The sequence below is a fragment of the Periplaneta americana genome, chromosome 5 (genome assembly GCF_040183065.1).
Source record: "Periplaneta americana isolate PAMFEO1 chromosome 5, P.americana_PAMFEO1_priV1, whole genome shotgun sequence".
Lineage (NCBI taxonomy): Eukaryota > Metazoa > Arthropoda > Insecta > Blattodea > Blattidae > Periplaneta > Periplaneta americana.
In genome coordinates this window covers 41,792,392-41,809,573 of record NC_091121.1, presented here as the reverse complement: position 1 = coordinate 41,809,573, position 17,182 = coordinate 41,792,392, and the positions used below count along the sequence as shown (strand labels likewise).

At 37.2% G+C, this 17,182-nt stretch overlaps 2 protein-coding genes across 2 annotated transcripts in view; one reads left to right on the top strand and one right to left on the bottom strand.

Moving 5' to 3' along the window:
* Positions 1 to 17,182, bottom strand: part of LOC138699545 (leptin receptor gene-related protein) — a 422,899-nt gene that overhangs the window by 255,715 nt on the left and 150,002 nt on the right. The window lies entirely within an intron of this gene.
* The window catches only part of Hil (peptidase hillarin), a 233,271-nt gene continuing 231,796 nt past the window's right edge, over positions 15,708 to 17,182 (top strand). Inside the window, exon 1 of the mRNA XM_069825515.1 lies at positions 15,708 to 16,674. Within this exon, the coding sequence (XP_069681616.1) occupies positions 16,126 to 16,674 (549 nt within the window). The 5' untranslated portion in view covers positions 15,708 to 16,125. The remainder of the gene's footprint in view (positions 16,675 to 17,182) is intronic.

The following is a 17,182-nucleotide window of genomic DNA, read 5'->3' as shown; positions in this document are numbered from 1 at the left end:
CATGATTTATTAGTAAAGTTTTCTGTCTCAACTCTGCATAAGTCTAGTATAAAAACTTTACACGGTTTATTAGTAAGACTGTTAATATAATCGCCCGCCATTTTGGCTCTTTCGTTGGCGTTTGCAGAAAGCACACGAGGACGTTAATTGCCGCTCAATTATTTGCTCAATTACAGTGCGTTTGATTTATTATCACAGGAGCTACGACATAATAATGTTTAACGGTGTGGCAAATAGATTCCTCGTCTGGTAGCTTGGCAACGAAAGAACAAAAATGGCGAACGATACTACCTACCTAGACTTTATAGAACCTTGACTTCCTAAGACGTAAGCAAAGAGGAGGAGTCACGCCGGGAATAACAGCGTCGCGATAGTTCGTGTCATCCCAGTGTTTCAATGGCTTTATCTTCACAGTCAACGCACGATATCCACCAATGTATTCACATCTTATCTCCTATTCTCCCTTCTTTATTTTAAAATCATCTGGGAATTAAAATTAGGCTATGCCTAGCCCGTTTAACTCGCTGAAATGAATCAGGTAGCAGCGAATGTCTTTATTCTGTTATGCCTCCCCACATAATGGGATGCCTATGTAAATTGGTTTCTTATAATAATAATAATAATAATAATAATAATAATAATAATAATAATAATAATAATAATAATAATAATAATGGCTTTATTTAACCTGGCAGAGTTAAGGCCGTAAGGTCTTTTCTTATACTCAATCAGGATTAAAACTTGCTTACATAGTTGAACATACAACTGGATCGGAATTAATTAATTACATACTGATATGATTTAGGTACGTAATGAGATCAAAAGAGGTAGTTACATAAAAATTTACCTCCTAGAATAAAAATAAACATAGTGGAATACATATTAATGTTGTTAGAAATTCAGTGGCGGCTTGTGCCTTTCTTGGATGGGTGTTCACAAAAAAAAAAAAAAATGAGTAATGAACACACTGATATATTCTCGTATAGCTGAGTCAAACGTCAGAGATAAACCAGTTCTAATATGCATGTACCAAATCTACGCATATAAATCAAAATTAAAAACATTAAACAAGAGTAGAGTAAAATTAATTCATAGGACTCACCTTCACTGCTGTTGTAGATGGTGTTGAAGATCTAGATTTATGTGTAGAGAAACTCCATGCGCCTAGTTTTGAGAGATGCAGACTTACCAATAACTTTATTATTGAAGTCTCTAATGTCGTTAACAAGTTTTTTTTCCACTGCCAACATAGCCAATGTACTTAATCGGTCTTCTGTCATGGTGCGGAGGAATGTTTTAATCCTCCTTTAATTTAACACACAATTTCACACACGTCCGTCTCCAAACTTCAAGTGTTACTGTTTTCAACTTTCAATACGCACCATTGCAGCTTGTATTTTCTTTACTTTGCTGAACAAAAGACAACAGAATCAGCTGCCGCGCGTATTTTTGAAAAGAAAAAGGAAAGAGAGAAAACGAGGAAAGAGGGAGAAAGGAACAGGATGGCAGACCTAAGAGAGATGGAGCATCTCTGTCACTAGCACGTTCAGACCTGTGCGAGCAGAGCTATTGTAACCATTGTAACAAATCAGAAAATATTCTCGCCTCAGGCTATTCCACCCTGCTAGAGAAAAATTGTGCGAGCTGCTGTCAACCTGTCCAATGGAGATTTAAAGACACACGACACACAAACGGAACATTCTCTCGAGACGAAAAATGTAGGAACGTCATTGCACATTGGGAAGTAATAGATGTAATAATATTAATACAGCAATATGAATGATTAATTATTGTTGGTTTTTAAGGTGTTCACGTGCTCCTGTGCTCATGTAGAGGAACCGCCGCTGGTTAGAATCAAATACGAATCACACAAAAACAGAAGCCGAGAATTCAATAAAAAAAATGTAGGCCTACACAGTAAAAATAAAAATAAACACATCGGAATACATATTAGTATTAGATTAGGCCTACAAGTAAGTAGGATTTACATAATTAAACCAGAAACCGACAATTGAATAAAATGTACACAATAAAAAATAGATAAATAATAATAAAAAACAACACAGTAGGATAGATATTGGTGTTAAGTGATAAATAAACACGATTTACATGATTACATAATAAAAATAAGAAACAAAAAATAAAAATAAATACAGTGGAATACATTGCATTAAATATTTGCAACGCGTTATGTCTGGAAACTCATCATAAGATATTTTTCTAATTTACGTTTAAAAGAAATTAAAGTTTGGCAGGCCTTGACTCCAGGCGGCAGAGAATTCCAGTGACGAGAAGTAGCAACAGTGAAAGATGAAGAATAAAGAGATGATGTGTGGAGTGGTATTTCTAGAGTGTTATCATATTGTGACCGAGTATTTAAGTTATGATAACGAGAAAGATTGTGGAATCGGACAAATAAGTAAGAGGGAGCAGAGGTGTGCAAAATTCGGTATAAGAGAGAAAGGAATCCTACTGCAATAATGTACCCTTAAACATTTATATTTCTATATTTATTGTAGTTTTTGACGTAGAATTTACACATTTCTCCGCATCGTTCAAAGAAAATATAGTATTTGTATTTTTCTCTATTTCCATATCTACTGGGATAGGTTACGTTAATTTTGTAGGGTATTTTGTTATAGATACGAAAATGTATAAAATATTTGCTTGAATATGTGTTCAAATGGAGGTATAAATTCTAGAGGGTTTTGCAGAGTAAGTGAGTATTAACGTATGTCGACAAAGAAACTGCACATGAGCAAAAATGGCTGTTAATTTTTTCCCGGAGCCCTCTCATATAATTATGTTTCTGGAGAGTGATACTAGTTTTACGAACTGTAGCGTTTTATATTAAAATCAGTAAGTAACAGAATCAGACATTCGTCTAGCAATATCGCCGAAGGAATTGAAAGCGCTATACGATTGTACATTTTCTTGGATCTCGTTCTCGCCTTATTAGGACGCCCGCTCAGAAGATGAGCCGATCTTATTTCTGCCGGATCTGCAATAACGCGGAGCCACAGAGTTCTGCAAACGCAGCCTCGATTACCGCAGCTTTCAACTTGAATCATCAGTACCTGCAAGTCTTTCAATAAAATCTGCTTTAAATTATAAAGGAGATTGTGAAAAGGCGAAATGCAGCAATTGTGTTATAAGAACAAAAGGCCAGACCCAAAATAACACTACAGTAGCCTTTGTTTTTTTATAATGAAGCAGATATTACTATACTTCGTTCCATAATGACTGATAGGGAAGATAAACATTGACGGCAGAGGAGGAGAGAAGTTTATTGCTATTCAACCAATGACAGACGTCTCATTCCACGCTTGTCTTGAAGTTGGGCGGTCAGAAGCGCCAAGCCCAACTTCAAGATAAGCATGGAATGAGATCTCTGCCATTGGTTGAATAGCAAATTATACCTCTCTCCTCCTCTGCCGGCAATGTTTACTTCTCCTGTCAGACATTATGGAAATAAGTATAGGCTACGAACATAAGCCTATTATGATGAACCTCAAGTTACATGAATTCCCAATCCAATTTTCTGAGTACACTAAGGTTCGCCGCTTACCCAGGTTTCGAGTAGGTAACCACTTGAGAACGGAATTTAATTTCCGGATAGCCCTTGTACTGCAATAAAGTATTAAGCGGGTTTTTTTACTTAGCTCATTCGGATCTGACGTAGATAATAAAAATACGATATTTTCATCAAAGTAAGTAGTCACTGATTAACTTTATAACTTCTTTACTGTGTTAACGTTCGGAAATTACCAGTAAAGAAGTTATAAAATTAATCAGTGATTATGTAAGTGTTAAAAGGGTATATAGAACAAAGAAGTCAAAAAAGAATAGCAATGGAAAAGAAAGCTTTTAATAGAAAAAGTAGCATCTTCTGCGGATCTCTGGAAAAAGAACTAAGGAAGAGACTAGTGACATGCTTTATGTGGAGTGTAGCACTGCATGGGGCAGAAACATGGACATTACGACGAAGTGAAGAGAAGCGACTAGAAGCATTTGAAATGTGGATATGGAGAAGGATGTAGCGTGTGAAAAGGACAGACAGAATAAGAAACGAAGCTGTGTTGGAAAGAGTGGATGAAGAAAGAATGATGCTGAAACTGTTCAAAAAGAAGAAAAGGAATTGGCTGGGTCACTGGTTGAGAAGAAACTGCCTTCTGAAGGATGCACTGGAAGGAATGGCGAATAGAAAAAGAATTCGGGGCAGAAGAAGATATCAGATGATAGACGACATTAAGGTATATGGACCATTATGAGGAGACAAAGAAGGCAGAAAATAGGAAAGACTGGAGAATGATGGCTTTGCATAAGCACATGAGAGTACCTATCCCGTAAATATTGTTATTGTTATTTATCCACTTGTATAAGAGTACTGCCAAGCTTGTATTAACTGTCTACAGTTACGCATGTATTGTGCATGCATCTGTTTCGCGTCGATGTCAAAACACAAGTAACATTATTTTTTACTGTATCACAAAGTCCCATAGATTACAATAATAAAGTAGATTATGTATAGGCTATATGTGGGCTTCCCTTGTGTATAGGAACGAACCCATTCACATTGTTGAGTTTATCGGATATGACTTAAGCATTTCCATGACAACTAAAGTCTAATGAAGTCATAAAGTCATTTTTTTTCTTATATTAGTGCAGTTCGACGTCACACGTTAAAATCCAACCCGATAATTCAGCTCGTGCGGAATTTGAACTCATGCCCGAGCCCAGTCGTGTTCGTTAACTTTTATTCCACCCCGGCAGCTGCTTTTATTGCCAACTTTTAAATTATTACTTCATTATTTTGTGGGTCATTAGTCCCTTAAGTATCTTTGCTGTTTAACAATAAAACTTTAAATTCGATATAATAACGGTGATTGAGTATTTCCATATTCATTATTGGCAGAGGAACGTGAACTGGTTGCGTGTGGTTAATCTAGCAGTCTTAGGCCTATAGCTAGTTCTTTCATGAGTAAAGAGTAAATAAACATTATACAGCATTACTCTGTACCTACACTTGACCGCAAGATGGCAGACAATTGAAGCATGTGATGTAACAGAGAGGAGGAGAGTCGGTCGGACCCAGTATGGTCATGGCGCGTATACGAGCGACACCCACAGCTCTGACGTACGACCCTGCGTGGCCGCGTGCTTTGTAAAACCAGTGCGACCCACACTGCCAACTTATGAAACGATTCCGAAGGCTACGTTTACAACAAAGTGAGGTTAGACAAGGACTGTGTTATAATAATAAGGGGGAATTGTAACAAATATTGTAATCAAACTCGATGTGATCCTCTATGTTTAAAACCCACAGGAAATAAGCATTGTTCCTTTTGTTCGATTTTTGACTTGTAACCTACATTAATAGAACAAATCAAATGATTTGGTGAAACGGAATTTACATTGATGTCGTTCGACATGTAGCACGTATGGGCGAATCCAGAAATGCATATAGAGTGTTAGTTGGGAGGCCGGAGGGAAAAAGACCTTTGGGAAGGCCGTGACGTAGATGGGAAGATAGTATTAAAATGGATTTGAGGGAGATAGGATATGATGGTAGAGACTGGATTAATCTTGCTCAGGATAGGGACCAATGGCGGGCTTATGTGAGGGCGGCAATGAACCTACGGGTTCCTTAAAAGCCAGTAAGTAAGTAAGTAAGTAAGTAAGTAAGTAAGTAAGTAAGTAAGTAAGTAAGTAAGTAAGTCGTTCGACTTCTGTCGTCATGGAAATGTTTACGTCATATTCGACAAACTCAACAATGTGAACGAGTCCATTTCTATACACAAGAGGGATTTACACTATACATAGCCTACTTGGAAGAGTTTATTGTAATTCATAGGAGGGTTATGATATACAGTATTTACAGGGGCGGCTCGGCCATAAGAGCTGCGGAGCTGCAGCACTCCCTGCTTTGACAGGAAAATAAAAATAATATTCATTTTAATTTCTAGAAGAATTGTTACAGCTTTTATTGGTAAATTGCTTTATATTTCATCTGACCGGGAATATATACTATTATCTTATGCATAATCTTTTTGCGCGTCGACTGTATTGACACTGCATTCATCGTCCTGGGATCTGCAGGGTGGTCAGCTCATAGAGAGTGTGTCTTGCTTGGTCAGGGGGTAGAGAGGTGAAGGGAAGCAGAGGGAAACTGCAGCTGTTTAAAACCCATATCTCGCTGCAGTGGCTTGCAGAGCTAGGCCACAAGGGATCTTTCCTCTCCTCCCACACCGCTATCATAATGCTGCGTCAAATGGATTCTCTATTCCCTTGAAACTTAATGACAAAATTTTTATTTTCTTTTCGCATACTTATTGTTGTAGAATCTTATCGAGTTAATATAACGAAATTAATATCCTCTTTTGCCTTATTATTACGTATATATCCAGCCTCCAGCAGAACCTAATATTTGCCTTAACTAAAATTGATTGCATGAGTAGAATCCTTTTGATATAGCACATAAAATACGAAAGAGACTTCTTTTCCAGTTTTAGAAAATAGTTGACCATCAGTATATCTGAGTGTTGCTTTGGTGTGACGTCTTAATACCGTAACTTAACCAGTGCAAATGTGCAAGCATGAGTGTGTGTGAATTACAGAATATTAATTTTATTTTTCTCAACTTTCCATTGCGGAGAATATTGATGTAATGTAATCTTACTCAAGCTTCATCCAGCCAAAATAGTGCATATATGTAAGGAAGTATAACAATGAAATTTACGCTAAGAATTTGTGGTTACGTGGATGTGTACAAAAAAAAATCTGTATTTTGTTTTCCTTGCCTCCTCTTCGGTGGTGATGCTGCATGGACTAGGAGTGGTGTGACAGATTTAGGACATTGGCCCCTAAGAAGCAAAATGCACGAATCTTCGCAGTCTCACCTGAAAAATGTTGTTTCATTGGCTATGTTACGCAACTCATACTGCTGTGAAATTAAGTGAAACGAACAGAACAAACATTCTCAAACATAATCAAGAAGTGAGAAAAAATCGTGAAATTATTTAAAAAAAATATTGATTGTATGAAATTTTGTGGCCAATATGAACTTCCCCTTGTGGGACATGATGAAAACGATTCAAAGAACCCTTATGTGTTTCGTGGGTTGCTACAGTTCGTGAGTAATCTAAACGAGCCTCTCAAAAATCATTTGGAACATGTCACTGTTTAAGGTTATTCTAAGACTATTCAGAATGAACTGGTAGATTGTAAGTTGAGTGTCTGCCGATCTGAAATTCAGACTGAAATCGATGGTATTAGTTTTTCTTAGGGATTAGCAAATGGTCCCACAGACATCTCCCGACTAAGTCAGAAAGTTTTGGTTTTTCGATATGTAGTGCATTTATTTTTGTCCTATACTTATTAGTAATGGTATCAAGAAGTGAAATTTGTATGTACCGAAATCTACTGCAGCTCTCCCAATCCACAAGTACACGAGCCGCCACTGAGTATTTACAAATCAGTGTTTCTTTTTTTTTTTTTTTTCCTGGCGCTACGTAACAGTATGCAATACCGACACTTTTTCTCTTGGAACTTTTTGAAATTAACATTTCTGTCATAGAATGGCAAAATTAATCGTACAATAAATTGGAAGTGGATACAAAGAGCAAGCTGTGATTCCACGAAGAAGTCCGCAACATAGGCTACGTCCCTAATTCAGGTATTATACATGTGTTTAACTTGTACGGTGAATTTTGATGAGTACCGATACCTTTTTCCGTAGAAAAATGCACTGTTCAAAAGTAATGTCATTCAGTTGTGCTTTACATGGGCGTAATACATATGTAACTATAGTAAACTAATACAGGGACATCATTTTATTTTTACTAACATTTTTAATATTAACCTGGCTATACCTTTCTACTAACGATTGAAACCGGAAACACCGTTTGCTACCCCTTCCACGACTGGAGTTCGATGATACTGGCGTAAAATACAAATCACTTTACTGGGTATAGGAGGGAAGAAAAGTAGTTCATCCATTTGTGTAAACTAGGAAATATCGCAATTTTGAGTTTGATAATTTTCATTAGGTTTTTGTTTAATCAAAATACAGTACTTTATTAACACTTAGTGTTTTTACTCACGAATTCAGCTATCCATTCGGACGTATTAATTATGCAGTGTATATTGTACTGTTACAGCACATTAGCGTACAATATAGAGAACGAAATTATATTGAAAAATAATCATAATATGGATATTTAAACACATTTTTGAAAATGGTGGCCGTTCATTTCGATACAAGCTTGAGTTCTTTTGTGCATATTATCGCACTATAGACTATTGTACCTAATTCCAATGACCAGTTTCGTCCTTCGTACTAGTAACTCATGTTGAAATAATTCTGTACCTACTCTATAAAAGAGTGCCTTACGTACTGTAAATTCAATCTTCACTTCTGCCCGATCCGAAAAGATAAAATTACTCAGAAATGCTATCTACTGTCCGTTCAAGTGGTTTTGTCGCAGGGTTGTAGAAAGGGGGGGGGAAATCACGTGACAGTTAATTACTTAACTAGGCCCTTTTATTTAAGTTATTTTAAACACTTGTATAATATTACGTAGACGTCCAATTCCTAATAGAAATTAATGTTTTCAGAAAAGAGCTAAGATAGCCCAGCTACTAGACTTTACAGAGGGGCGAACAGAAGCAGGTGGGGGAAACCGGGATGCGATGTAGGCAAACGGACGACAGTATCTTTGCGAAAATATGATTCAATATTGAAAGTTCTTTCGTCACTGGAAAACGCGAACATATTTCTGGAACGTACTATACTCACTAATTCAGTACTGCTTACGCGCCCTCTGTTCTGTGTCGTGAACGGTTGGAAGTTTACTAGTAGAAGGGGTGGGAGTGAAGTACATTCAAAAACTCAGGTACAATAAAAATTGAAGTAAAAATAAAATGATGTCCCTGTATAAGGTTGGCATTGCTCACATACAGACAGTGGCGATTCCTCCATGAAGGATATGAGGATGATTCTACAGTTTAATTCCGTGCCTCTGAGGATAGACAACATTTTAATTACAGAGTTTGATTTTCACTGCGTCCCGACATAATAATTTCCTTTAAGCTTTCACTTTTTGTCGTGAGTTGTCGCGACTGCACAGATCAGAAATAATTTCCGAGGAACCATCCAAATATCTTACAGTAAACGGTTTTTTTTAGCAGTGAGCTATTGTTATAATCATATTCTTAAGTGATATAAAGTTTTAAAAACATGTAATCAAGATGTATGCAATATACTCGTATTATACAGTGAGAAACTGAAGAAGTATGTGTGATCTTCGGGACGTTTTTTTTTTCGGTAGCTTGAGCGGAAGCTTATTTTTATGAAAGATTATTATTTGCAGTAACATGTTACAGCGATCTTCAGTTAAAAAGCTGTATTGGTTTACTTCGGTTATTTTTAGAGAGTCATTTAAGCCAATGTCAAGACGAGCCTGGTGTGTTTGTGTGTGAGTTATGACATGCTGTTAACACATATTGACATTGACTGAAGTGACTGTAGCGACGTACTCGACGATACGAGTGTGATGCAGAGCTGGGAAACTCATTGAAGGCTGACTGACTTGTCTCCTGTCGCTTTGCCCATCAGCATCAACAAAATGAATTCTGAAACCAAAACACGCATAGGGATTGTACTGAAGGAGGGGTAGGAGGACTACGCCTTATGTCGATGTAGATTTTGTTACTCTGACAGTGAAAAATTAGAGAAGAGAAACGATTGTGAATAAAAAATATTCAAATCTAAATATGTATTTTTTTTTCAACGTTCAAGAGGGATTCAAACCCGGTAGTCCTCCTTGCTTATGCCCCTGCCTGCATTAATTTTACAAAGTCTCATTTTTAAGAATATCATCACAGAATACAAGAAGCCTGAAACTCATATGATCGTGTCCGTTTTTGATGATTTGATGCTAGTAGGCTACAAATGTACAAATGAATGGTGAATTCGCAAAACGACTTAAGTCCCTAGAAGTAGTTTTGAGAAAATTAAAGAAAACTGTTTTTGGCCTCACTGAACCATATATTGTTACAGTATAATTTTTTATATGCAAGAGATATGTAAGATAAATAGTTTTAGTATAAAAATTCATATTTTTTTACTCTTCTTCAGGTCGTAAAAAATGTAATTATCTTCAGGACTTAAGTTGTTCTGCAAATTAACTTTAATTCTGCATCATAATTATTAGGTTACTGACACATAAACATGTTTAACTAAATATATTTTGTACCAAAATCATAAAATAACCTTATTGCAATTGTTGAACAACATTATTTTGAACAATTTGTTAATCACAAGAGCACAGACCTCTGATGGAGAAAAGTATGATGTTGAAGAAATGTTTCTAAGCATTTATTTCCATTAAGAATTTGATTAGTGTGTTGTTCCTATTTTGTCCAAGACAACTGTTTGCAAAACAAACACAGTTCTTTAATATACTGGATGGTACACAGTTATTGAAGTAGTGTGCAGGAGTAAATTACATACCTCATTAAGACTTTTCTTGGTCTGTCCCTCATGGTAGACACAAAAGGACATTTCACTAGTTTTCATGTTGTGCACACAGAAAGCTGGGACGGTAAGCTGGCGATAGTAGTACATATCCTGAACTGGTGTTTAGGCAAGCATATATTTTTCCTGTAGTCAAATACGACAGCAAGAAAATCCTCTCTCTCCATGCTTAACTTGGCTCCATTTTGCAATACTTTTCACCTCAGCTACAAGTTTAGCACGATTACTGAGCATTGCTTTTCATTTTCATGCTCTATTCTTCAAACGTAATACATTTTCTCAACTAAAGAATTACCAATGACAACAGACAAAAAATCATTTTTGTCAGCTGATTGTAGGATTAAAATTACATATTATGTAAGTTTCTTCAGTATTTGACAGGCAAAAACAACTTAAGTCCAGGACTAAAGTCGTTTTACCCCTTAACCAAACATTCTGCTGCTAAGAAAAACTATACAAAAGTCGTGGACTAAAGTCATTCTGCTACTAAACGATGCCCCTTGCACACGGTAACATAATCGTGCTCTCAACTCAAAACCCCCAAAATGTGGACTTAAGTCGTTTTGAAAATTCACCACTCAAATGTAATGTTGATGGAGATATTAATTCTGGTGACTCAGACAGCGATTATGATGGATAATAAAGAAGAGAAAGAGGTGAATAATTAAGAGACGGAGGAGACTGTAAGAAAAGCAGCAGCTATCCAGTGTCCTTCCTGAACTTCAATATTTGAGCCAATACCCAGCAGCTCAGAAATTGCACTGTGCTAGTTGAGGTCGCTATTTGTTTAGCGTGTGATCCGGGCTCATCTGTCCTCCCTTTTTCTACTCTCCATCTCTGAGTCTCCCTTTCCCCGCCCGCGTCCTCTTCTCTGTATAATAAGACGTAGCGTGTACCATCAACTGGAACCGTGCTCTTCCGGTTTCCTGGGAATTATCTCGCGGAGAGAAACAATTGAGTGCACTATTGCGACGCGATATTGTTATGACGTGCTGTATAGAGATGCGAGACATGTTGCATCACCGTTGCTCAACCAAATAAAAAGTGAACATAAAGTCATTGCGATTTACACTAAAAAGTTGCATATGATGCATTTATTCCCAGAGGTGAAATAATCGCATGAATGTTCGCACTCTCGAACTTCTTAACGCCGCTCTCATGTTTTTCACATTTTTGTGTCCTCCGAATCATGATTATCCCATTAGAAGTTTAATTTCTTTAACGTAGGGCAAAGTTGCCTACTTCCGTGATACTCATAATCCCGTGATACTTTTTTAAAAATTGAATATCAGTCAAAGCTTTGCCGTTCGCCCATAGCGCCAGACATCTTTCTCAAAAGAGTGCATCTTTCGCCTACTTTTGAGACATCGGTGAACTTCCTAGCAAGGTATCCAACCCCGTGACAGTCAATGAAAAAAGTATCACGGAATTTGGAGTATCACGGAATTAGGCAACTTTACCCTACATGTATTATACAGGGACATCATTTTATTTTTACTTGCATTTTTATTGTACCTGCATTTCTGAATGTACTTCACTCTCACCCCTTCACTAATGTCCTTGCTCCCGTCAGACACACAAACTTACGGCCGCTGTTGCATTCGAAGTCTTCAAGCAGTGAAGTAAACACTGCAGTGTATAGTGTGTTTCATAAATATGATTGCGTTTTCTATAGAAGAAAGAACCTATATTAATAATATCGTACTAAAAAATTATATTCAAGAAACGATAAATACAATTTCAGAGAATATGCTTCAAAATGTTTTTAATAATATGCGTACTGAATTGAAGCCTGCATTGTAATGAACGGCAACCATTTTCAGCAACTTGTTTAAAAATTCAGATTAGCTTTTTTTTAATTGAGGTGGCTAGAAGCAAAGGAATGCTAGTGACATTTGTAATAACATGAGTTAAGTGCATCCAGTGTAAGCAAAAGTATCTAAAATTTTAGTGGCAAAGGGATATTTTAATCGCATCGCACATTCAAATTTAAATAAAAAATTTCACCGATTTTACGAAAGCTTAAATATTTAAACCCCATTTTCTCAAAAGTAACTTAAGTGCACTTAAAACCCTTTACTTATGACTCCCTCAATTTAAATGCACTCTCTATATTGTATGATAACATCAATAATTAATATGCTAAATAAAGTGGACATTACATAACGAACATAGCCGCCTGAAAAGTTGAGTTTTTTTTAAAAAATGTTACTACTCTACTGTATTTTGATAAATTCCGTAAAAGTGATGATCAAACTGAAAATCGTAATATCGTATTTCCCTACAACATAAATGGATACACTCCTTTTCTCTCCTCCTATACCTAGTAAAATTATTTGTTTACATATTGCACTAGTAACATCAAACTCCTGTAATGGAAGGGGGTAACAGTGTTTCCGAGTATAGCCAGGTTAATGTTAAAAATGTTGGTAAAAATAAAGTGATATCCCTGTACAAGGTAGGGCATTTTCAGCGAACTATTTTTATTTGGTTTTACTAATTAACGAAGGCCATGGCGGAAAAAAAATAAAGGTAACCTATAATTTAAGACCTGAATAGATAAACATCCCAAATCCAAAATTTATCGAATATGACTTTTATGTGAAATATGTTGTGTTTTGCATAAGCTACCGTAATGTAAAAAATGTGTTTTTTATTAGTTACTTACAAATGGCTTTTAAGGAACCCACATGTTCATTGCCGCCCTCACATAAGCCCGCCATCGATCCCTATCCTGTGCAAGATTAATCCATTCTCTATCATTATATCCCACCTCCCTCAAATCCATTTTGTCCACACCTGTGGAGTAACGTTCAGCGCGTCTGGCCGCGAAACGAGGTGGCCCGGGTTCAATTTCCGGTCGGGGCAAGTTACCTGGTTGAGGTTTTTTCCGGGGTTTTCTCTAACCCAATATGAGCAAATGCTGGGTAACTTTCGGTGCTGGACCCCGGACTCATTTCACCGGCATTATCACCGTCATCTCATTCAGACGCTAAATAACCGAAGATGTTGATAAAGCGTCGTAAAATAACCCACTAAAAAATCCATTTTAATATTATCTTCCCATCTACGTCTCGACCTCTACAAATATTTATTTCAGTAATCTTATATTGCAAGTCTGTGTAGTTTTCTTGCCCTTCTGAATAATGGACTTGGAATGTTTGTCAATTCAGGTTTTCAATTGATTCATAATAAGCTTCCCTAGACGACACGTGAAAATTATTTATATATACCTAGGTAATAATTTTATTAATTGTAAATGAGGCAGTAGAACAAGTGGACAGCTTCAAATACTTGGGATGTACTATAAGTAAGTGGAATTCAATCTTTTATTCTAGCGTACCCCCAAAGTAACTCCGCCTGTGAGGATTTATCCCCACTGCCGGTCCCAAGCCCGGATAAAGGAGGAGGGTGAATGGCAGGTGTTTTGGCCTTGGGGGTCACACTGATGTCGAGTAGGTGTGACTAATAAAACCTAAGTTATGCCTAAGCTTGCAATTGCAAGTGATACCTGCAAATCCTACCATTTGGATGGGTGAAAGCGAATTCCCGGCGCCTTAAAACGGGGACCCCTCGGCTAAGGTATGGTAACCCCTAAAAGAGAGTCCCTGGCCCTCCTGGTAGGGGGTTGGATCGCAAGACTAACAATCTTGCATCCGTAAAACAACTATTGTTGCGAAACCCTATGATGCAAGCCGAACTGATATGAAATGACGACCCTGCAAGTGTAAACGTATTAATGATTGGTATCTAGCTACATGCAATGTTAGAACCTTAATAGAGTCGGAGCTTTAAGGAATCTAATATCCGAACTAAAGAAATATAATATCATGATTTCTGCTATAATATCATCTCTGATATTAAACTTAGAAGATTAGAATGGCTGGGCTATGTTACTAGGATAAACGAAGATAGAATACCTAAAATATCTATAGATGCCAAAATAATAGGTCCAAGAAATAAAGTTGGAAGACCTAAGCTACGCTGGCTTGATGATGTCCAGAATGACACAATGGAACTCAAGATTAAGACATGGAGAATCAAAGCACGTGATGGGACAGAATTGAAAGCGGTCATAAGGGAGACCAAGGTTATACTCAAAGGACAATAGTGCCACAGAAAAAGAAGAAGTAACCCAAAAATACATATTCTTCATCTTCGTACCCCCAAACTGCATTTAAATTAACCTATATAAGAAATAAGAAAAGACTGTTATTAAAATTGTATGAAAAATAGGTGATTATTATTATTATTATTATTATTATTATTATTATTATTATTATTATTATTATTATTATTATTATTATATATACAATAGTTATTTATGCGATGATAATTGTAATGACTAATGTAAAATGTATGTTATTGAGTACCAAGGAAAAATAAGAATTGTTGATAGCCTATACTTACTTACAAATGGTTTTTAAGTTCATTGCCGCCCTGAATTATTGATATTGTAAATCAAAATATGTATACTGTAATAATTATCAACACATGCAATAATTAAGAAATGGTGGTAGAAAATATATGAAATGAAGAAGTAGTAGTAATAATAATAATAATAATAATAATAATAATAATAATAATAATAATAATAATAATAATAATAATTCTTTATTTATACTGGCAGAGTTAAGGCCATAGGGCCTTCTCTTACACTCTACCAAGTCACAAAGCATACAAGCAGTTAAAATTTAACAAAAAGTTAAAGAACAGAATACTAACATATTACAAAAAAAATAATAATAGCATAATAAAATCGACACTAAACAACATGAAAATAATACCATAATAGAAAAAAAAAGAAAGTAAAATACATTGGAAAATAGTGAAAGCAACTCATTTAGTACAAATGGTTAATATGGAAAAACGTAAGGAAGAATATATCAAAATGGAATGTAATAAAATAATAATAAAAAAGAAAAGAAATACGAAAATTAAATAAAATTCACGATAAAAAGGCTATGATAATAAATTCATCGGTTGATAAGGAGAGTAAAAAGGGGAAAGGAAGGAAAAAGAAATATATAGCCTATATTTTTACAAAACTATGGCAGAGAAAAGGTCTTATAACTGAAAGGAATCTAATTCAAAAAGTGCAAAAGAAAGGGTAAATGAAGAGGAAGAAAATAGGAAGGATAGAAAGAGGAAAGGGAAGGAAAGATACTCAGAGGGGAGCCGTTGTCAGTTGACAGGCCGTGTGAACGCAATGACTATATAAGGCTATGTGTCAAATTGCTTGTAAACTAAAAGTGCTGGCAGCCGACATTCCTTCATTTCCACATGGATGAAACTCGCTCATTACCGCTCCTCCACTGCCCCGAAAGCAAAACAGATAATCAAACAAATCGGTGGTCGTTGCTGCAGGTGATCTAGCAGGTGGTAGGGGAACCGAGGGGAAAGCTGCCTGTCCGCCTGCCGCCGTGGTTGGCTGGCCTCGCCAGTACGGAGGAAGAAGCACTTCTGACGTGTAGTGTGGAAACATGGCTGCCGAGCAAGAATTGTGCTGTGTTCTCTTTTCTTTGTAAAATACACATTGGTGACGTGTCTCCGCGCCGCGGCTTGCGTCTGTCGATATCGATTTCGCGATGTATCGCATGAATTTCTACGAGAGCACCTGCTTCAGGTGCAACCAGACTGTGTACCAAGTGGACAGAGTGGGCCCCCTCAAAGATTTCACCTTCTTTCACAGCGGTTGCTTCAAGTGCGCCGTGTGCGGCACCAAGCTGACCCTCAAGACGTACTACAACAACCAGCACCGGCAGGAGGACAAGGAGGTGTACTGCTGCAGCCATGTGCCCAAGATAGGACCCGGGCACCTGGACGGCTCGGCCGTGGGCATCCGGTCCGCCCTTAACGTCCCCAGGTCCGCCAACTTCGTGAACGAGCAGATCAGAGGCAGCGGCAAGGGCACCTTCGACGCCGAGGCCCTCAACATCCGACCCCATCTCAACGGCCACCACAACAGCAGCAACAACAATCAGCAGACGCACCAGTACCAACAGCACCATGGCGACAGCAGCTATCAGTACGGGCGGTTCGACGCCAGCGCCTTGCACATCGCGCACGCCCTTCGAGCCACGGAACTGCAGAAGGCGTACAACAAGGCCCGCGAGAAACCCATCGACTACTACTTGGTGAGCTGAGCCACAACGTTTTATTTGTATTCATGAAATTGTGCGGACCTAAGAGGATATACGATGTGTGATTGATTGCGAAAAGAATTTTGTGTTCTCAATCATGTATTGAGATTTAATTAGCTATCTTGTCATGTTCATCACACTGAAAATCGTTTAAAGTCGTATACGGACAGATGTAAAGGAAAAGGTCTTAAAAATTCGTTTACTCTCACTGTAAATAAGTCTTAGCGAAACTTACAGCAGAGTTCGTATAGGCCAGTTTCTATCTGATGCTTTTCCAATTCACTGCGGGCTAAAGCAGGGAGATGCACTATCACCTTTACTTTTTAACTTCGCTCTAGAATATGCTATTAGGAAAGTTCAGGATAACACAGAGGGTTTAGAATTGAACGGGTTACATCAGCTTCTTGTCTATGCGGATGACGTGAGTATGTTAGGAGAAAATCCTCAAACGATCAGGGAAAACGCGGCAATTCTACTTGAAGCAAGTAAAGAGATAGGGTTG